This window comes from Pleurodeles waltl, chromosome 5, assembly GCF_031143425.1.
Source record: "Pleurodeles waltl isolate 20211129_DDA chromosome 5, aPleWal1.hap1.20221129, whole genome shotgun sequence".
Lineage (NCBI taxonomy): Eukaryota > Metazoa > Chordata > Amphibia > Caudata > Salamandridae > Pleurodeles > Pleurodeles waltl.
In genome coordinates this window covers 286,547,875-286,570,719 of record NC_090444.1, presented here as the reverse complement: position 1 = coordinate 286,570,719, position 22,845 = coordinate 286,547,875, and the positions used below count along the sequence as shown (strand labels likewise).

The 22,845-nt window shown below is 45.3% G+C and overlaps 1 protein-coding gene across 2 annotated transcripts in view; it reads right to left on the bottom strand.

Moving 5' to 3' along the window:
• TTC7A (tetratricopeptide repeat domain 7A) overlaps window positions 1-22,845 on the bottom strand; it is a 1,654,710-nt gene that overhangs the window by 1,464,252 nt on the left and 167,613 nt on the right. For both annotated transcript variants that reach the window (XM_069234028.1, XM_069234029.1), the window contains exon 2: window positions 13,649-13,812. In XM_069234028.1, the coding sequence (XP_069090129.1) occupies window positions 13,649-13,812 (164 nt within the window). The remainder of the gene's footprint in view (window positions 1-13,648; window positions 13,813-22,845) is intronic.

Here is a 22,845-nt window from a genome sequence, read left to right as displayed (position 1 = left end):
GTCACATTTTGTAGCTCTTCTGCTAAAAAGAGAGAACATGAGAAACTGTAGCTGGGAATAAATAAACAGGGCTGTTTCACAAATCTCACCTAATTCCTAATCCCTCAGTATAATGCATACGCTGCTTTGCCATTCATTTGTATATATGTTTTCCACTGCCTAATGAATTGGGGATTGCAATTTAAATACAGAATGTATAGACAATTTGAGATTTGCCTATTGTTTAGTACCAACTTCAAATGCCCCCAAGCAGCACTATAAAATCAGTCACACCCTAGTCAACAGCAAATTGGACTATGGGAACACCCTCTACCCCAAGATCACCAAGCAACTCACTAGAAAACTACAAACCATACAAAACTCGGCAACCAAACATCCTCAAAATCCCACACCGAAGTCACATCACACCACACCTCATGGAACTACACTGGCTCCCAATAATCAAATGCTCTCAATTAACACTCCTCGCACACACATTCATGGCACTATACAACTCAGGCACCACCTACCTAAACAGTCACATCTCCTTTCACCAACCACCAGGATACCTCCGTTCCACAGGATTCCTGCTCAAACACATCCCATGCATACACTGAAGCAGATCAGGACACCAAGTGTTATCTTACATCGCTCCTTAAGTGTGGAACAACCTCCCACTCCACATCAGTGCTTGCTCCTCTCTTCTTGAGTTCCACCTGAAACTGAAGACTTGCCTTTTCAATTAACCAACCTATCAATCAATCAATCAATCAAGGCATTTATAGAGCGCGCTACTCACCCGTGAGGGTCTCAAGGCGCTGGGGGGGGGTATTACTGCAGCTCAAAGAGACAAGTTTTGAGGCGTTTTCTGAAGGCAAGGTAGTCCTGGGTAGTTCTAAGATGAGCGGGAGGGAGTTCCATGTCTTGGCCGCCAGGTAGGAGAAGGATTTGCCTCCAGCGGTGGTTCTGCGGATGCGAGGGACGGTGGCGAGAGCGCGGCTGGCGGAGCGCGGCTGGCGGAGCGGAGCTGGCGGGTGGGCGTGTAGAACGAGAGGTGTCTTTTGAGGTATTCGGGGCCCTTATTGTGGAGGGCTTTGTGTGCGTGGGTGAAGAGCCTGAAGGTGATCCTCTTGTTGACGGGCAGCCAGTGCAGGTGCTTCAGGTGGGCGGATATGTGGCTGTGGCGCGGTATGTCACGGGATGAGGCGTGCGGAGGCGTTCTGTATTCGCTGGAGATGATTTTGTAGCTTGGTGGTGGTTCCTGCGTATAGGGTGTTTCCGTAATCCAGTCGGCTTGTTACGAGGGCGTGGGTAACAGTTTTCCTAGTATCGGTGGGGATCCAGCAGAAGATCTTTCGGAGCATGCAGAGGGTGTAGAAGCAAGCGGACGAGACGGCGTTGACTTGCTTGGTCATTGTGAGGAGGGGGTCCAGGATGAATCCGAGGTTGCGAGCGTGGTCAGAGGGGGTTGGTGCGGTTCCCAGAGCCGTGGGCCACCATGAGTCGTTCCAGGCGGACGGGGAGTGCCCGAGGATGAGGACCTCCGTCTTGTCAGAGTTCAGCTTCAGGCGGCTAAGCTTCATCCATTCTGCAACGTCTTTCATTTCATCATGAAGGGTGGCTTTAGCGGTGGCTGGGTCTTTGGTGAGGGAGAGTATCAGCTGTGTGTCGTCAGCGTAGGAGATGATGTTGATGTTGTGTTTGCGAGCGATGTTCGCGAGGGGGCTCATGTAGATATTAAAGAGTGTAGGGCTGAGCGAAGAGCCTTGTGGAACGCCGCAGATGATCTCGGTGGGTTCTGAGCGGAAGGGCGGGAGGTAGACTCTTTGGGTTAGGTCAGAGAGGAATGAGACGATCCAGTCTAGGGCCTGACCTTAGATTCCAGTGGAGCGGAGGCGGGTTATTAGGGTGCAATGGCATACGGTGTCGAATGCAGCTGAGAGGTCCAGGAGGATGAGGGCGGTAGTTTCTCCATTGTCCATCAGGGTTCTGATGTCGTTGGTGACTGCGATGAGGGCGGTTTCCGTGCTGTGGTTGGTGCGAAAACCCGATTGGAAGGGGTCGAGCAGGTTGTTGTCTTCAAGGAAGTTGGTCAGTTGCTTGTTGACGGCCTTCTCGATGACCTTGGCCAGGAAGGGGAGAAGAGAGATGGGGCGGAAGTTCTTGAGGTCGTTGGGGTCAGCTGTGGGTTTCTTCAGGAGAGCGTTGACTTCCGCATGTTTTCAGCTTTCGGGGAAGGTGGCAGATGCGAACGAGTTGTTGATGATGCTTTGGAGATAGGGGGCGATGATGGCGTCGGCTTTGTTGAAGATGTGATGGGGGTATGGGTCCGATGGGGAGCCGGAGTGGATAGTGTTCATGGTGGTTCTGGTCTCTTCGGTGCTGACGGGGGTCCAGGCGTTGAGGGTAGTGGCTGGAGCTGTTGGTTCAGTGGTGGGTGGTGGGGTTTGGGGTCCGAAGCTGTCGTGTAGGTCGGTGATCTTTCGATGGAAGAAAGTGGCGAGGGAGTTGCAGAGTTCTTGTGAGGCTGTGATGGTGTTGGAGCTGGCGTTGGGGTCAGAGAGCTCTTTGACAATGTTGAAGAGTTCCTTGCTGTTGTGGGTGTTGTTGTCAAGTCTCTCTTTGAAAGATGCCCTTTTGGTGGAGCGAATCAGCTGGTGGTGTTCGCGGGTGGTGGCCTTGAGGGCTGACATGTTTTATGCGGGGTGTTCTTTGCGACAGGTTTTTTCTAGGGTACAGCAGGATTTTTTGGATTCTTTGAGGGCTTCAGTGAACCACGGGGGTTTCCTGATGTTGGTCTCTCTTGGGTGGCTCCTGAGAGGGGCGAGGTCGTCGGCACAGTTGGTGATCCACTGTGTGAGGCTGAGGGCTGCGTTGTTGGCGTCGGTGGTGATGGCTGGTTGGTTGTGGTTTAGAGTAGCGAGTAGCTGCTATCATAGCAGGGCTAGACACAGACACCTGCTCAGCACCAGGGTGTGGGTAATATAGCACTTCAGAAATATGCATAACTATGTTGTCAGAAGTGAGCAATTATAGTATGATTCAAAGGCAGGAAGAAATGAGGCTAGAGGTTTTCTCCAGAAAAACAAAAGGCTCTATTAGAAAGATTGTAGTACTGAAAACAATGTAGCTTATTTTACTCTGAGCTTGATTTCATGCCAGTCTGCCTCTTTGTAGGAAACTACCCCCTTTTTGGCATATTACCCTCAATTTCTGCATGATGTCAGTCATTTTTTACTGTGTCACTGGGATCCTGCTAACCAGGACCCCAGTGCTTATGCCCTCTCTCCTTTAGATTTTGTCACTGCATACTGGTAACCCAATATTTCATCCCAAATTGGCACACTGGACACCCCTTATAAGTCCCTGGTATATGGTACTTAGGTCCCCAGGGCATTGGGGTTCCAGGGGATCCCAATGGGCTGCAGCATTACTTTTGCCACCCATAGGAAACCTATGCAAAGGCTTTTACAGGACTGCCATTGCAGCCTGTGTGAAATGATCCATGCACCCTTTCACAGCCATTTAAACTGCACCAGGTCACTTTAAGTCACCTATATACCAGGCCTTTCAACCCTGATGGCTGGGTGCAGAGTACCTGTGTGTGAGGGCACCCCTGCACTAGCAGAGGTCCCCCGTCATCCAGGACCATTTTCCCAGACTTCGTGAGTGGGGGGAAGCCATTTTACGCAAGCACTGGACCTAGGTCAATACCTATGTCCAGCTTTACAATGCTAACTCCGAATATGGCCATGTAAGGTGTCTAAGATCATGGCATTATACCCCATTACTGATTCTAACATTGATTGTATAATTCCATGCACTTTGGGGGCTCCACAGTGGACCCCCAGCATTGCCATACCAGTCTTCTGAGGTTTTCCAGGCAGCCCCAGCTGCTGCCACCTCACAGACAGGTTTCTGCCCTCCCGTTGCTCAAGCAGCTCGAGCCCAGGAAGGCAGAACAAAGCATTTCCATTGGGAGAGGGGTGTTACACCCTCTCCCTTTGGAAATAGGTGTTGCAGGCATGGGAGGGGTACCCTCCCAAAGCCTCTGGAAATGCTTTGAAGGGCACAGATGGTGCCCTTCTTGCATAATCCAGTCTACACCAGTTCAGGGACCCCCAGTCCCTGCTCTGGCGTGAAACAGGACAACAGAAAGGGGAGTGACCACTCCCCTGTCCATCATTACCCCAAGGGTGGTGCCCAGAGCTCCTCCAGAGTGTCCCTGGGTTTTGCCATCTTGGATCCCAAGATGGTGGGGCACTCAGGAAGCATCTGAGTGGCCAGTGCCAGCAGGTGACGTAAGAGCACCTGCCCTGATAGGGTCTTACTTGTGTAGCTGACCAATCCCCTTTTCAAGGCTATTTAGGGTGTCTCCCCTGGGTGTTTCCTCAGATTCGGATTGCAAGACTCCAGCAGGAATCCTTTGCATCCTTTACTTCACCTCCTACCGACAAAACTGCATCTGGAACCTCCAGGAACTCTACAAACTGCAACAAAAAAAGCAAAGACAACTTCTGCAATATTGTATCTTCAGCTCCTGCCAGCAACTGCAGCTGTTTCCAGGTCGTGCATCCTCCGAGGACTGCCTGCCTTCAGCCTGCACCATGAGAACGAAGGAATCTCCCTTGAAATGAGGAGTCACTTCCCTGCTTCAGCAGGTACCCCTCTGCATCGACAACCACTAGCTTGGGTCCCCTCTCCTGAAGAAGTGCATGGATCCAGCATCACGGGTGGTGGACTGAAGTGGTCCTGACGTCCTACTGTCCAACTTTGGTGGAGGTAAGAGCTTACCTCCCCACGCAAGACAGTACCCCCGTGCACCACAGGTTTTGCAGTTGCCAACACTTGTTGGCATCCTTCCACGAAGTTCGTTGTGCACCATGCAGCTCTGGTCCCCAGCACTCTCTTCTGTGACGCACAGCTTCCTGAGGTGTTCTCCGGGGGCGTGGGATCCCTTTGTGTAGTGCTGCGTGGGCCTCCTTTTGCACCTTCTTTGTCACCGAGCTGTGGGTCTCCTGTGCGCGCTGCCTGGTCTTCTGAGGGCTCTCCGAGTTGCTGAGAGCCCCCTCTTGATCCCCCTCTTGGGTAGAGGCCACTAGGTCCATCCTGTTCCCGGGCAGCGCCATACTCCGCTAACCGCAAACTTTGCGTGTGCTAAGGCTTGTTGGCAAAATCCAGCGAGGCAAACCAGACTGCAATTATCCATCAAACGTGGGACATCATCTGCACCAACCAGGAACCCGCATCCGTCTTCTTGGGTGCAGTACTGACTTTTCTTCTTCACCAGTGGTTCTTCTTTTGCACCTTCATCCAGGTTAGCAGGAGCTCCTGTTTTCCTTGGACTCTTCAGTGCTTCTTCGACTTGGTCCCCTTCTTCCACAGGTATTCAGATCCAGGAATCCATCATTGGTGTCTTGCAGTCTCTTTTGGTTCTTGCAAAATCTTCTATCACATGTTCTTGTGTGTTCTAGGAAAGTTACTGCGATTTACTCCTGGTTTCCTGGGCTCTTGGGTGGGATCTATTACTTATCTTTGGTGTTTTCTTATACTCCCAGCACCCCTCTACACTCTACCCTTGCCTAGGTGGGAAACCGACTTTTGCATTCCACTATTTTAGTATATGGTTTGTGTTTCCCCTAGGCCCATTTCTAACTATTGTAATTTTCACTATTTGCACCGTTTTCTCATTGTTTTTAGGGCTATTAATGCATATTACTTACCTCCTAAGGGAGTATAGTCTCTGAGGTATTTTTGGCATTTGTGTCACCAAAATAAAGTACCTTTATTTTTGTAACACTGAGTATTTTCTTTCATGTGTGTGAGTACTGTGTCACTACAGTGGTACTGCATAAGCTTTGCATGTCTCCTAGTTAGGCCTTGGCTGCTCATCCACACTACCCCTAGAGAGCCTGGCTTCTAGACACTGACTACATTTCACTAACAAGGGATAACTGGACCTGGTATAAGGTGTATTTACCTTTGGTACCCACTACAACCCAGGCCAGCCTCCTATACTCCTCCAATCTGAAGCCACTACACACACCCCGTGTGTGTAAACTCACTATCTTCATAGCACTTTGCTTGATTTATTGGACTTTCACAACACTCACACCAAATACCCTGAAGTAAAATCCTGGCATATGGTCCATTCCCCTCCTTATGCTAACTGACTGTCTATTCATTGATTTTCCAGCAGCAGAGCTTATGAATGAGAGACAAAAAGTAAGAATGTGTAGGTGTTTGTGTGTTTAAGAAAAAAGAGAAAGAGAGGCCTGCAGATCGCATTTTCACACCAGAGTTAAAATGACTCATGGTATCAATGTGCTTAGTAAAAGATCCGGTTTATGCTTCAGATTTCATTGCAGGTGGTTGCTTATCTCCTGCACAAACCTACCTGCGGTTTGCAGGTCACAAGTTCCAATCCTAAATAAAGTAGCAGGGTGGGTTAACACTCAGAGTCCTGTGTGTAGAAAACAGATCGCAGGTTTGAAGCCTTGCAAGACCTACTCAGCTGCTCACACTTTAAAGAATGAAAAAATAATTCACTTTGGATTGAGTAACATTAAGAATAATTGAACTTCCTTCAAGGCCAAGTGGATCAGAGTACCGCTACTCTAATACTTCAAAGGTATTCCTTTTGGAGCACAATAATGAGCAATCAGCCATTCTGTGTGGTTTTTATGTTTGTAGTCACTTTCTTCAACTCCTCTGCCTTTCTGAAGTCAGTAAGGCCCATACACAACGCTAAAGAGATTATTCAGACTCAATTGGGCAACCCTCCATTGTGTCCAGTCAGTAGAGGACTGCCTGCCACATTTAGAGATTTCTTGTAATGACTGTGACGCATTAAAGGCAAAATTGAGTGCAGACCAAGTCCCATGTTTCTTTGGCCCCGTTGGCATTTTTTGTATTTTTTAAACAAGCTTCCAAATCTGAAGCTTGTTTCAGTAAAACAAAAACAATGGCCCTGACACATAGGGTGTTTTCTCACTGCCAGTCAGGGCCTTTTTTCTGCCCAGGTCTGCCATGACTCACATGGCTGCACCAGGCTGTAAAAATCTGTTAAATACTTGCACTAACACCATCACTAAGTTAAGGGACCGAAAAAGAAAAATTAGGCAAGTAGGACTGTATGCAACAATGAGGGTATTAGAAGGTTTCCACAAAACAAAAAGAGCTAAAAAGTAAAAGGCGAACTTAACGACAACCGAATGGCAGTAGGAGGAGATTCTGGACTTCACATTTACAAGCGTCTGCTCAAAATATGTGTCCCTTTCTAGACCTGGTCCCTTAATATACCTCTATAAAAAAGTGTTGTCCAGAGATTGTCATTTTTGATTTGTGTTTTTGTATCATTGGAGAAGTAATTTAGCTTGGGTAGACTTTTGCTAATCAGGGCCAATTATTTCTGGATGTCATTTTTAAAAATGTCAGATGTGTTACAGTCATGATGTAATACTTCAGGAACCATGAGACCTATATGCTTCACTTTGGTGTCAAAACATAGGTTTTGATTGTCAAGTAGTCTTATAGAGACAGAAAATAACTCCTCAGAGCAAACCTTCAGCCATTGTCCAAAATGGTGGCTCTATATTCCTGTGTTTTAATCATCATAGTAATTTATTTTAATATTGTTTTCTGTTTCTGTTGATTCAAAAGAGTAACCAAGAGCGAAAAAGGTGGTAGCAGAGGATCTTTACCTCCTGACAGAGTGCTGCTAACTACAAAATCTAAGGACTCCTTCAACAAAGAAAAGTGTGTCATATGCCAAACTAATCCAAAAGAAAAGCTAACATCAACTGCAGTCGCACAGAAGAGAGCTCAAGATGCTGCTGAAATACGGCAAGTTCACAAAAGACGGAACCTGATGTGTGAAGAGGATCCAATATTGTGTCATTGGAATTACAAGTGCTGCAAGTCGTATAACCATGGAAAAAAGTCTGGATTTTTTTTTATTTTTTAAAGCAGAATTCTGTGAATCACAACAAGAATCTGAGCCTTCTGAGAAGGCAACGACAACCACACCCAATGCCCATTCACTTAGAAGATCGATGGCTACCCCTCGACCACCTCCAACAACTGATCAGAAAGCAGAGGATCTTCAATGTGTTACCTGTGATTTACTCACCACATGGGCAAAAGGGATTGATGAAAGAACAAAGTACAGAGTACGTGAGTCCCAAAGGGCAAACCTGTTTTATCTGCAGCTAGTTTCTTCCAAGATGAAGTTTTCAGCCGAGTAGCTGATCTAAACAGCAAGGTGAATGTATTTGCAACAGATCTGTATGCTCACCTGAACTGCACGTGTGCATACATTTACAAATATAAATGTGCAATGAGCTCCCAGCAGCAACTTAATCACCAGCCTTCAGTTATATTTGCAATCTTTGAAAAAGCAAATTAAGTTGTAAAACCCTTCTTGAGTGCTGGCTACAGGTTCACACTCAGTGAGATCAGATAAATAATGGTCAACAATTATGAAACTGTATTTATCCATAATAATGAAATGAAGATTTTTCTGATGAGACTGTACAATGACAGAATTCATTTTTGTCAGTCTAATAAAAAGATTGCGCCACTTATGGTGTTCTCAGTTGATTTGATACTGAAGTTCTTGCTGCCAAAATAAGATCACAGGCTGCAGTAAAATCAGCAGGAACCATTGTAAGGAATGTCCTGAAAGATTTAGTTTTTGGACTTAATGACAAATTTTGTGATGTCCCAGAGCTCCTCACATCATGGGAGTCAACAAGAATGCCTCATGTTGTCTTAACATTTTTGACATTGTTGTTTAATATCTGCAAAACGGTATAAACTAAAATTCTTGAGTTCAGAAGAGAAACCAACAACATTGATGATGGCTTGGAAGATATAAATGAACAAGTGGAAGACAATCCCATGAACCGACAGGCTTATGCTGTGCAAATGAACTGTCTTTTCCAAATCACGTTTTATTAATTAAATCACGGCAAAAAGGAAACTGCGCTGCACATGATGACTGTCCATGCAATCTATGACAAGTGCAAAAGTAGACAGATAATCACTTCAATTAATAGGATTGGTGTATCAAGAAGTTATAATGACATAGTATGGAGCAGGAACTTCTTAGCAGCTCACGCTGTAAAGTCTTGTGAATCCTACAGCACACCACTTCCAAGTCACTTTACCAGGAAAGGATTTACAATTGCTGCTCTTGATAATTTTGATTTTGAAGACAGCTTGTCTTTAGCTGGAACATCCAGCACGCAATACTGCCATGGTGCTTTTTCAAGACTGTACTAATGCAGTAGCTGCTGGTAAACAAGCTGTGTCAGCTGTAGGCATAAACAAACAAAGCTGTAAACTTATAACCCAACTGCCTTGCCAAAGTGTGCAAAACCACTACAAGCTATCAACACATCCCAGCCTACCAGAAAGTTTCAGAATGGCTGAGGACGTGGATCTTCTTCTATCTGATGCTGCGGTCCATAAAGCTGATTTATTACATTGCTTATTCGATGGGGACTGAAGGATGAAGAAAAGCCAGTTCCTCCATGGGCTGGAATTCATGCTCTGATCTCCAAGAATCCCACTCTACTGAAAAAGGTTGGGGTTTTACAAATAATAAAATTTCCAGTCACAAACTACACAACATTATACAAAGCTCTAAAACATTTTTTAAATGTGCATGCTCAGCCTATCCTGACAATTTTCTGCAATGCAGGTTTTTTCGGTATTGTATCTGAATTTTTATGAGCAATCCAGTAGAATTTGATGACGTTTATCCAATGATGGGCGTTTTCCACCTGACAAAACCTGCGTTTGGGCGTGCAGGAAGTTCTCAGTGGATGTGGAATAGATGGTGCACTTACTGAGGCTGAACTCTTTGGAAGCAAAACTGTCCAGTCAATATTGAACGGAACCCATTATGTTCAGTCGTTACAAGCCATCATATCTGAGGGTATAGAAACATTGCGTTGGAATACTTTCTGGAACAAGAATGACAAATTAGGTTTTGCACATCTTATCTCAGAAGTGAACAAAGCACAGGGTGCACTTCATTCAAAAGACATAATGCAAAGCCAGGCAATGTTAAATACACTCAGTTCAAAATCAGAAAATCTGAAAACTAAGTTGTAGAGTTTGTCAAAGAATGTGAAGAAAAATCAGAAATTTGCAAGTACTCTGGAAATGTTTTACACATGATAACTCTAGTGAAAAACTTGGTACATGCTGATTGGGAAGTTGATTGGGAGCTGCTTGTGAAGACTGTGTAGTCGCCGATTACTGTGTGTGCTAATTTGATTGCATAAACTACCTGAGATATGGATCTTGGCATTTGGAAAGAGTGAAGATGCTAGAGGTGGAAAAACCATACCTCTACGAAAAATTAATCCAAAGGCATTTTGTGGTGAAAGGCAGAGAGGGAAGGTTCAAAGCTGTGGCTGTAACAGATTATCCAGAGATCTCAAATAAGCTCCAAGTGAATTGTTGGTCAGACACATAAAAGTGAATATGTTGTTCAATGGCAGCTAGTTTACCATGAAGTCCTTTCTGTTTGCAATGGTTTTCGGGAAATTACAACTTCAAAATTCATGGACCATTGTGATACTGTTCCTCACCACAAACTTCTGGGAAAGAGAGGGGAACGTTTTAATAAACATGTTGACAGCCTTGTTCATTCATGCAGCAGAAAAGAAACCCCTTTGAAATGACTGAACCTGTGCGACTACACATCTTCATAACCAAACAATATGTGGATAACGATATAAAGACACGTCTAATAGAAGTCCTGAAACATGGATCGAAACTATGCACAGAACTGAAGCCGGAGAGATTTGTATTGAAAGCGAAAAAGTTGTTTGACATAATCACTAAAGCTAAACTTCCACGCTTTAATTGCCATAGTAAGAGTTTCGTCCAACCAGCCACTACAGAACAGGCACCAAAAAACTACTTTCGCAAGCACATAGAGAGATGAATATAACAAAAAAAGAGGGAATTTATCAAGGATATTCTGTTGCATGATCTTCTTCGAGCAAAAACATTATTTGATGAGGATGCTGCAACCAAAGCGGTGAAGCATAGACTCGTAGAAGAGCTCAGAAACCACCTTTCACCTGAAGAATTTCAATCTGAAAAGGTGTCCTCACTATGCAAAACTTTGGGGGGTCGTTCAGACTGTTCTATAGATATCAAATTCAGTGTGGACCTTTCAAGAACTGCACATTGTCTTTGACAGTTATCTTGAACTATCTGTCAAAGAATGTGATAGGATCAGACAAATGTCTACAAGTGGAACAATTGACCTTGCCTTCGACATCTATACCTGTGCAACTTGATAAATTCTGGTCAACAACATCGAACAAGATGAACTTGAAGATGTTAACTCACCAAAACATTGCTGTGCTTCGGTAAACACTGAATTTCCAATTATTGCAAGTGGAATGATTGTCAATGAGGATTTGGAGCCTGCAGCAATATATGCAAAAGGTATAGGTCATACTGTTGAAGAACTTAAAAAAATGGAGGAAGGTAACCTTCGTGTTGTGCCACATGCTGAGTGGGCTGTTCGAAATGGTTCTAATCGAGTCATTGTACCGACAAATGACACAGATGTTATTATTGTGCTACTTAGATTTGTTGCAATGTTTGTAAGTCAAGGATTGTCAGAGTTATAGATATGTTATGGAACAAGCGAGAAAAGAGACTTAATCCCACTTCATACTCTGTACAAGAAACTTGACACAGATATGCCCAGTGATCTTATCAAGGCATGTATTCTTGTTGGTGATGACACAATGAGGAAAATTAGAACAAAGCTTGAAGCTTTAACTGCTCAACCTGTGAAGTTTCTAAAAGGATTTGCTGAGAATGAAGAAGAATGTGACTTTAAAGCAAGAGAAAAATACGTGGTGCATGTGTGGAAAGTGAGTTCTGACTGTCACACATTTGACGATCTTCAGTACAGTGAGTTCAAGAGATCGCGCCTGCTAAGTGACCCTCCACTGACATGATATTCTGTGTGTGGACACATTAAAAAAGCGTTCTACTTGAGAACAGGATGAGTAAATGTTTTGCATATGTAGAGAAAGATCCATGTGAATTTGGTTAGGAAGATATTGATGCAGTGCTAAAATCTATTACATTTCTAAAGCCTCTACCCACAGAATTTATACATACATGTACTTGCAAAACCTGTGCCACAAAAAGATGTCCCTGTCGTATGCTCTTCTCAAATTTTCAACATTCTGCAAACGAACAATTGCCGAAGCAAATTAATAGAGTGAACTATGAAAATGTGTCTGAAACAGGAGTGATAAAACATTATTTTTTTCCTATTCAGATCATAAACATTGTTTGGTGTATACATAAAATGATTAAAAAACATTATTATTTGTTTAATTTCTATATATGTTTCTTCTTCCTCTATTATAGGTACCATTTTGGAAAATGGTGGAAGGGTTGCTTTAAAAAATGTTATTTTCTGTCTCTATAAGACTACTTGACCCCCAAAACCTATGTTTGACACCTAAATGAAGTATATAGGACTCATGGTTCCTGAAATATTACATCATCACTGCAACACAAACACCATTTTTAACAATGTCTCCAGAAAAAATCGTCCCGGATCAGAAATGTCTACCCAAGCTAAATTACTTCTCTAATGATCCAAAAAATACAAATCAAAAATGAAAATCTCTGGACAACAGTTTTTTTTTACAGAGGTATAACAAGGGGCAGGATTGTTCCCCATGCCTAGCACATCCTGCACCCTATTCTTAACCTTTTCCAGTCTAGTCTTCCACACTCCTTAAACTGCATATCCTGAGCCTTGGAGGAAGGTTGTGTTAATATCTCCCCTTCTACAGCACGTTCCAATCTAATGCAACGTATTTATATTGCACTCTAGGCCGAAACCCATCATCCCAACAGGGATTCCCAAAGGAAGTGTGAACTGCTGGCCTATTCCAAAACACTTACATACTTGAGTTGCCTTACATACTTTACAGTAGGGACGCGCATTGCCTGCCCATTATAGTGGAACTAAATACCAAAGATGGGCCCTGCTCCTCTAAGTGGCCACCAGTCAAGCAATTGTTTGTGGCCAGGGACTCTGGTTATTTTCATGTGGACCCATACCGAGCCTACGGGGCTGGGACACACACCAACTTAACACAGCTCAGTGCAGCGCCACCACTTCTCAGCATAAACCACCAGGGAGGGAGTGAGGGAGATAAAAAGATGTAACGATGCATAACGTGCAAGAGTGAGTACAAAAGATGGTATGAATGAAATGATGCTTTATGTGTTCCATGGACGATGGTGATGTGCTTGTATATGTTCTCAGGAGTTGAGGGAAGCGTGACTTTCTAGGTGTTTATTCCCTACAAAATCACAGTCGTAATATATAAACAATTCTCTAACCATGAGATAAGCCAGCTGTGAAGAGGCAGTGCTAGTTGCGTTTGAAACAAGTTCTTCAGGACACACAAAGCCTCCTTACAGGGGGCTTCCAGTGTCAGCACGACACAAATGCACGGTATGATCACTGTTAGCAATAAACCTGGAACTGACACCGGAAGAGAATAACCAGAGACGCTCTGCAGAGAGATGTCCCGCGCGAACCATGCAGTGGCCGCACCGCTCCAGTGACGTTGTTCGTCTGCTGATACCAGCCACTTACCGTTAATTTCCCTCTGTTTAGAATATTGGTCAGATATTGTTTGGCTTCTCTCATTTTTGGCTCATATTTTTCCATTAGCGGGATACAGTCCTTCAGCTTGGCCACGTTTCCCTTTAGACACTGCTCCAGGAGGGCCTCTGCAAGCAGCAGATTCCCGAAGTCATCTAGAAGACAGGGGTTAAAAAGAGCGGGTTTACTTTTCCCATATATAGCAATATTTTATGATGCTACTATATAAAGGATTTACTGGCGCGCCTCTGCAAACATATTTATTATAATACACAGATTAAGCATTTGGCTTAACACAAATGTAATGTAATGAAGAAGGGAACTCTTCTATCAGCGCAAAGATGTTACTTTAACACGTGGGTACTCGCAAACATTTTACCAGGGAGCAAAAAATGTGGTCTGTGATGTGCCTAGGGGCCGCATTGATGCCAGGGCAGTGGCGGTTGGGTGGGGTGGCTGGGGGGGGGAGATTGGTGGCAAGGTAGGTGTAGGAGAAGCAAAGGATATTCATCTAGTGGCTGAAATAAACAAAAGGAAACCAGAAAACCTGGATTTAATCCCGGTTTACCCACTTTAGTTTAACATGTCTATACGACTGCAAATTTTCTAGTGCTGGTTTTCAAGTGTTCTTCTCCACCACGTTTGAGAAACTACGTGAACGCCCTTACAGAACAGTGCCACTGTGTTCACAGCCACGGCTTACTCTACAACGCGTCCGTGTCTTTCCAAGTCTGAGTGGGACAGGCTGGTCCTAGTTTTCCAATCTGGAAATCAGAGCTAGTTCCACAGCAAGGTAGTACTAGATGGCTGCCTTGGGCCCATCAGCAGGAGGCATAAAATGTCAACTCGGCCAGGGTACCAAAAACACTAACGCCGGCCCTACTTAGAATAGAGTGACAGGAGGTAAGGCTGCAACAATGATCGCTTTAAAGGCTGTCACTGTACAGAACTCAAAACTATACTGAATGTGCGATTGAATATTTTTAGGATTACAGGACTTTTACAAAAGCATGAAAGAATTATTCTCCTGTAAAAGCTCCCTGTCAATGAAGAACGTCTTTATACATGATGTAGAGAGGCTTGAAGGAAATTAAAGGATATGTTTATTAATATGTTCTCTCTGTTCCACTTGCACGGTTTTTATTTTATGGTCTTAAAAAATGTACTTCTGAATTCAGATAGTAGACAGGTTAGTATGATTTCATTTAGACTCATGTAACTTGCAATAAACAAGCTACCTTGAAACACTCTCTTCCCATCTCCTGCATCTCAAGATTGCCTTGCTTTCCTCAAAACAAAATTAAGAACTGTCCGGGCATTGTAGTGCTCTAGCACTGCAGGGTAATTCTCAAGAGGAGTTTGAGATGTTACAAAGAAAGAAAAATTATAATCCAAAGGTTCATGTTTCAAATTAAATAAAACGTTTTAAAAATCATGATGGTAGGCACATTACAACAACCATGCTAGCGGCTTTGGGTTTCAATGTAATGAAAATCAATTGTGAGTCAAGTAAACAAACTACCACTCTGGGCCAACAATACTTGTAAAATGGAGTCAAATATTTATATACAAGAGGTAATATTGTTTTAATGCACAAACCATAATAGATTTTAAAAATGATAATCTTAATGTTAGAAATGGCCCTTTCTGCAGGGCTATCTTCAAATGTTCTGCCTTTCTCCTCCTATTTTTTTACTCTCTTTTTGTTGGCTTTAGGACTCTGGGCACTTTACCACTGCTAGTCAGTGCTAACTAAAGTGCATGTGCGCTCATCCCTAAAACTTGGTTTGATTAGCTTACACCTGTTTGGCAGTGCCTGCATACACAGTTTGCTGCACCATTGATGTGGTAATTCAAACTACTTGACAAGGCCTAACCTCCCTTTTTCCTAGACCTACGTCACCCCTAAGTTAGGACCTAGATAGCCCTATGGACAGGGTGCTGTGTATGTAAAAGGTAGGACATGTACTTTTATGTTTTACATGTCCGAGTAGTGACAAGCAGCCTATTTTTTTTGTTCACTACTATGATGGCTGCTCCTCTCATAGGATAGCACTGGGATTTCCCTTATATATGTTTAAGTGGTAATTTCCGATCTGGAAGGAGTAGCATGGGCATATTTGGTATGTTTTGAATGGTAGTGAGAAATCCTGCTTACTGGTGTATTTGGATTTTGCATTACTATTTTAGAAATGGCACTTTTAAAAAGTGGGCATTTATCTTTGCTTATAACTCTATGTGCTTTGAAGCCTGACTCCAATCCACCTCCAGGGCAGAGCGACAGCTACAGTTTGTGCATACTTCTCAGACAGCCATGACACAGGAGGGGCTGGGTGCATCTGCATACTGATAGTCTTCCTAGGCTGAGAGAGTGGGAGGCAGGCGCACTTACATGTCAATAGGCTGCATCCCTGCCTCAAACAATGGGCTGATTTATCCCCTATTGATGTCTGGAGCTAGGGCTGGGTTGAAAGGGTTTTGTGTTACTCTTGAAAGGGTCCCTTTGAATTCAGCCTTTGAACCAAGGACTTTTTGAGTATAAGTACAGGGGCTCTGATCCTATGATTGTAGAGCACTGGAAATGGAACAGAACACCTGTCAGAAGGACTGCTGCGCGGCTCTTCTGTTGATGTTCTGCTGTCTGCAGGAAAGGACTCACTGGATTGTTTTTCTGTGTGTTGACCAAGATGCCAGTTGCTCCATGACTTGGAGTTCACTGGCACTGCTGGACTGCCAGGAGGAACTGCCATTACTTGCTTTAGTGAGCTTGTCTATGCACCTCTAGTGCCCCCATCTAAGTGTTCTCCCGGGGCTTGGTTGCCTACCCTGTGTCTTTCCAATTAGCACATGGGAAGTGCTGTCCTCATCCCCTTGCCTGCCTTGTCAATTTTAGTGTGTGAGGAGTGCTAGTTTCTTCTTCATGGTTTCAGCAATCAGCGTGATGTGAGCACTGTCCTTTCACCTTTCTCCAGTATAAAACAAGCATGTGTGGAGTGCTGTTTCGTGTTACTTGTATTTTTGGCTAGTGCATGGAGAGTGTTTCACCTGCATTCCTAAACAGGCACCACACCTTTGGACTGCTCATCGCTCTTATAAACCGTGGGTAGCTGTTGCAGAGGTGTGCAGCCTCAAGAGGAACCCCCCTGTTCATGCAGCTTCTCCGCCCTTCCCTCATTGCCGGAGCAATGGGAGAGCCAACAAAAGCTGTTGTTGCCTTAAACTACCCCAGATGCAGCTGACAAGCACCCCGGAGGGTGCTTAGCCCGCATTGAGGATTCCTGCTCCCATGCTGAGTGAGCAGACGGGTACAGAGTGCCTACAGCCTCACCACATGCCCGCGGGCAGGTACTGAAGCGAGCGGGTTCCCACTGGAGTGAGGACCACCCTGTTGACCTTGGACTTCCCCGAGGGGACCGCCATCACCAGAAGTACAGAGGGTGAGTCTGACTCTTTCACAGGCAGTTCTGCTTGTTTCTACGAAGGCCGGGGTGGCCCTGGGGAGATACTGGTAATCGCCCACACTCATGAACAGTGGGAGCACACTGTAAGAACCCTGCCACCCTTCACCATTAGTTGCAGGGTAGAGCCATCCATTCCTTTGTTACCCTGATGGTGGGGAGGACCAAGCAAGGCCTCCCTGTGGGAATCCTACAGTTCATGCTTTCTCCCCTTTTTTCTTACCCTGAGGAAAGGATTTGGGGGGGTGTAGGAAAATAGCCCTCACCGAATAGTCATTTCAAACCTTTTGCCTTCCTCCTCCTCTTTTTCTGATCTAATTTCTACTGGTTTTAGAACTCTGTGCACTTTACCACTGATGACCAGTGCTGGAATGCAATGCTTGTGCTCTCTTCCCTAAACATGGTAACATTGGCTCAAACCCACTTGGCATGTTAAGATGTGCCTAGGGTCTGTAAATTGAATGCTATTAGTGGGCCTGCAGCACTGATTGTGCCACCCACATAAGTAGCCACTTAACCATGTCTCCCATTGCCAGGGCTGTGTGCAGTTTCGCTGCCACTCCGACTTAGCATTTAAAAGTACTTCCAAGCCTTAAATTACCCCTTTTCTTACACATAAGTCCCCCCTATGGTAGGCCCTATGTAACCCATATGGCAGGTTGCTATGTAAGTAAAAGGCTGGACATATACTTACAAGTTTCACTTGTCCTGGTAGTGAAAAAATCCCAAAGTTGTTTTTCATTACTGTGAAGCCTGCTCCTGTCGTAGGCTAGCATTAGAAATTCCCTTATATGCTTTTAAGTGGTGATTTCTGGTCTAAGAGGAGTAGCCTTGTCATATTTGGCATGGTTGGAATGGTAGTGAGAAATCCTACTTAGTGGCGAAGTTGGCTTCTATCCTACTATTTCAGAAATACCACTTTTAGACAGTAGGCATTTCTCTGCACTTGTTGTCATCTATGCCTTGCAGCCTATCTCTAATCCACATCTTAAACACAGACCACTCAGCTGCATCTGTGTTCATCGGCATAACAATGGGTTTCCCTGGGCCGGAAGGGTGGAGGGCTCTCTCTTACACTTCAAAGGTTGGTGGCTGCCCTCACACAAAGGACTGATAACCACACCTTCCCCCCACCCATCCCCCTCCCACAGAGCACCTGGCAGACAAGGCTGGGTTGCAAAGGGAACTTGTGCACTTTTCCACTACATACACTGGGTCTGTGGCCCCACCAATTCAGACTCTTCTGGACCTACAACTAGACTCTGTCAGCCGGCTGCCCAAATGACTCATCTGGACTGCTTTGCTGGAAGGAATGCTGGCCTGCTTGTTGACTTGCTGCCTGCTGGCCACTGACTCTGCCGGAAGGACTCATCCTTCCTCGGCAAGTGCTCTCCAAGGGCTTCAATAGAGCTTGACACCTGTTCTGAGGTCTTAAGGCTATCAAAGACATCACCAAAGAAGAGAAAATCCAGTGTATCGGAAAATTGACGTAATGCCTGCAAAATTCAATGCAAAGCCTGCTGGATGACACAGTGTATGCCTCGCTGCTGAAAAATCACCACATCATCTGCTGGATTGAAGCACCAGGTGTTGCCTCTGCTCAATGCATTCTGGGTTTTCCATGCATCAATCCTGAGCATCAAAATACCCCCGCATCACAGTGAGGAACCAAGGATGTGCTCCTGGAAACAGACGCATCGCTTTGCACCGTGCGAAAAAATTACGTATCGCCTTTGCTGTGCTGGAAAAATCGACGGATCGCTCTACTTCTCAACACATCTCCTCCTCTGCATTGTTATTTTTGATGCATCCTAGGTACTGTGTGTTAAAAGAATAAACCACTGATTCTTAAGGGTTGAGACTCATTTAAAACTTTTAAAAGGGATTTCTCGACTTGTGCATATTGGATTTTTGTTGTTCTGACCTTGTTTTATTGAGATAAATATTATCTATTTTCCTAAACTGGTGTGGAGTACTCTTTGGTGGTGCTTTCACTGTGGTACTGTAAGAGGTATTGCACAAATACTTTACACATGGCTTCTAAGTAAGTCTGCCTGCTCTCTGCCAAGCTACCGGAGGGTGAGCACAGGATAATTTAGGTTGTGTTGTGACCCTGACTAGGATTGTAGTGCCTACTTGGACAGGGTACATTCCCCTGCTAACTGGAGATCCCAACTTCTAACACTGGTGGCAGCGGTGGGATAGGTTTTTCATTTGTGCAATGCCATACAATATCTACGTGTAGACTATCTACCCACATTTAAAGGACCATTTTGATTGTTTTTCCTTTTCTGCAATTTTTCCATGCTTTACATTTTTTAAATTCATCCTATACATCATGTCTCTGGCTGGTTCTGCAAGTGGAGCCATCGAGTTTGAGCTGGTTAAACTGGAGGATTACAGTGTTAGGCAGTTGAAAAGCTTCTGCAAAGGGATGGGGTACCCACCCCAGCAGCTACCAAGAAGGTGGAGTTCCAAAAGGCAGTGAGGGCCTGGGCAGAGTCCAGCACCGGGGCAGGATAATGAGTTTGAGGAGCCTGTGACTGGCTCTTCTGAGGATCTACCTGCAACCTGGAGCAGTGGAGGGGGACACCCCAGAAATTATGCTACCTGTGAGGGCAGGGCGCAGTATCTCAAATCACGGCCTGACCACAGAGGAAAGTAGAGAGCAAAGAGAATTTCAGGTTCAGTTAGCAAGATTAAAAATAGAGGCTGATAGGAAAGACAAGGGAGACTGAAAGAGCCTTTGCAGAGAGGAAAATACTTCTGGCTCATAAACTGAGTCTGAAAGAGCTGGAACTCAAGGTCAGGCATGCGTATTCCAGCAGTGATGATGGCAGCACACGTACAGGACCTGATGGAGGCAAGAAGACTTGGTGCCCAGTTATGTGGTGGAAGATGACATTGTAAGTGGTTTTTGGCTTATTAAGTTGCACTGAGGGTACATGGGATTCCTGAAGAGCACTGGGTGGTGGGTCTATGGAAACACATGCCTGCACTTGGGATGGATACACTTCTAACATTAGACATTGGGGGCCAGACCAAGTACACTCCCATGAAACCATTTTAATTGTCCAGTTTGGACTGATCCCTGAGAAGTATCACCGAAGGGTCAGAGACAGTCACAAGCTCTCGAACCAATCCTGGGTAGACTTCACTGATTACTCTGGTAAGGAACTGAATGGCTGAGTGCAGGGCAGTAAAGTTAATGATTATGTTGGGCTGTACAATTTAATCATGAGAGAGCACCTGCTCAGTATATGTTTTACAGAGTTGCGCCAGCACCTAATTGACAGTAAGCTGACTGATCACAGGAAGCTTGCTGAGGAGGCGGACCTCTGGGCTATCATCAGAGTATCCAAAAAGGTATCCGGGAGTGACCCCAAGAAGTGTGGTGCCAGTCCGCCCCCAAAGAGTGTGGAGGAGGATAAAGATGACCCAGACAAGTCCCAGAGTAAGAAGGAAAGGGTTCCCATGCCCCATCTGAGAATCAGATGCCAACCTTGCTGCTTTGAGTGTTCTGAGCTAAGACACAAGCCAGGGGGCTCTGCCTGGCCAAAGAAACCACCCACTGATGGGACCTCTTTAAGGGTGGCAAATGTGGCCTTAGGTGAAAGTAGTCCCCAGGGCAGGTCATAGACCATGCCATAATCTTCCTCAGTTGGGAAACAGACTCAGAGGGTGAGCTGGTGATCGCTGAGGGTGGGAGTCATGACTTTCACTAGGTGGGAGACAATAGGGTCCCAGTCACTGCTCTAAAGGACACAGGGGCTAGTCATACTATGAAGTTTCCCCAGAGCAATACACTGGCCAGGTGTGTAGGGTGACTCCAGCCAACGGGGAGGATTTTTTCTGCCCTATGGCCCTGGTGTCCCTGGTGTGAGGTGGGGAGATGACCCTGTCATCTAGGGATCCTGTCCCTAGATGTCCACAGACTGTATTATGGGGAATGAGTTATCCCCGGTGGCAGAAGAACTGGGAGAGGTGGCCCCTAAGGGCGCTTTGCCAATTCAATTGTCTGGAAATACCACTCCACAGAGGAGGGTACAGGAGCCCAGATGTAGGGGCAAGGTGAGGGAGGACTCACCCCTGTCTCATGTTGAGCCTCAGGGTACAAACCTTGGTTGATTGACCAGTGTCAGGATACCACCCCTGAACTGGAGGGAGGTGGAGTAGAAGTAGGATGCAAAACCGCAGGGGCTACTGCCCCCCACTCTGAGATGCCTCGGAGGACAAGGAAACCTCAGGACCCCATAGGGAACTCCATACCAGTCCCAAGGCAGAAGGAGAAGCTTACCCAATACCCCCGCTTAGGGCTTCCACTTAGCAATGAATGGCCTGGGGCCTGGCTCTTGACATTGGCAGCTGTCTGTTGGCAAAACATTTCGGGTGACCCTTCAGAGAGGGCCATTTTCCAACACAATCCCCTTCCAGCCTAAATCCAGGGTAGACTTATCAATACCTTGATGGACTTCGCTGCTTAGGGCGATAGAACGTGGATAATGGCCCACTGCTGCAGGGGCACTTTCCAGTTCTATGCCTTTCTTAGCTCAGTTGGGTCCCTCTGTCTATACTCTTTGGGGCCACTGAATTGACCCATGGGGAACGTTTGTCCTCACCTATGGACCCCATCTGTGAAGCACCTAACCTTAATTTGCTTAGAGATGCATCACAGTGGCCTATACTCAATAGGCATATTTATTTTACCTATACAGCCCTATTAATGTGCACTAGATGTGCCCAGGGCCTGTAAATTAAATGCAACTAGTGAGCCTGCAGCACTGATTGTGCCACCCACATAGCCCCTTAACCATGTCCCAGGTCTGCCATTGCCAGACCTTTGAGTGCAGTTTCACTGCCACTTTGACAGGGTGCATACCCCTGCCAACTAGAGACCCCAATTTCTAACAGGGGGCACCTGAGCTCATGGTTAGCATTCTGGGTTGAAACCTCGATAGAGCTCCCGCCTCTATTTTCCCCAAGAAATTGGCTACATTTGTGGAGATTACAGTATCTGAGGTACTAGGCATGCAGATGCTGCTATGCCTTATGGTTGCTGCCTCAATTACCCAATCCCTGGGAAGACAGAGAAATCAGGCTTAGCCCCAGAGGCAATGTGTTGCACATATGCTTTACAAATTGCCTCTGGTGATAAGCCTGGCTGCTTTGTGCCAAGCTACCACGGGGTGAGCAAAGGTTACCTTTGGTGTGTAACTTACCTGCCCTGACTAGAGTGGTGGGGTCTGTCTGGCTAGTCAACCAGAAACCCCATTTCTAACACCTAAACATGTGATGCTCCATGTTCAAAAACAAACACATTTAATAAGTAATCATAAGTTAAAAACTGAAAAAAGCGAACCTGAGAGACCTAATTGACAAGACAAAGGGAAGCTGCACCCACTGAATAGATTCCTAGTTTAAAATATTTTATTAAATGCAGGCCTATTATCTTTGATTTGTCATAAAACCTCGACCCACCTGACCCAGCAAACTAAAGGGCCATGTCAAATGGACCAGTCTTAGGAAAAATGTTGACAGAGCAGTGTTTGCTCAACTCTCTAATTTCACCAAACTTTATGGCTTACTGTCAGACCAACAGACCAGTTTCGGACCAGGCATAGGCACAGAGTCAGCAATAATATCCAAATGGGATGATCTCAAACTCAAAGTGAACAAAAAATGATTAGCTGCCTTTTTACTTCTGGATTTATCAGCTGTATTTGACACTTT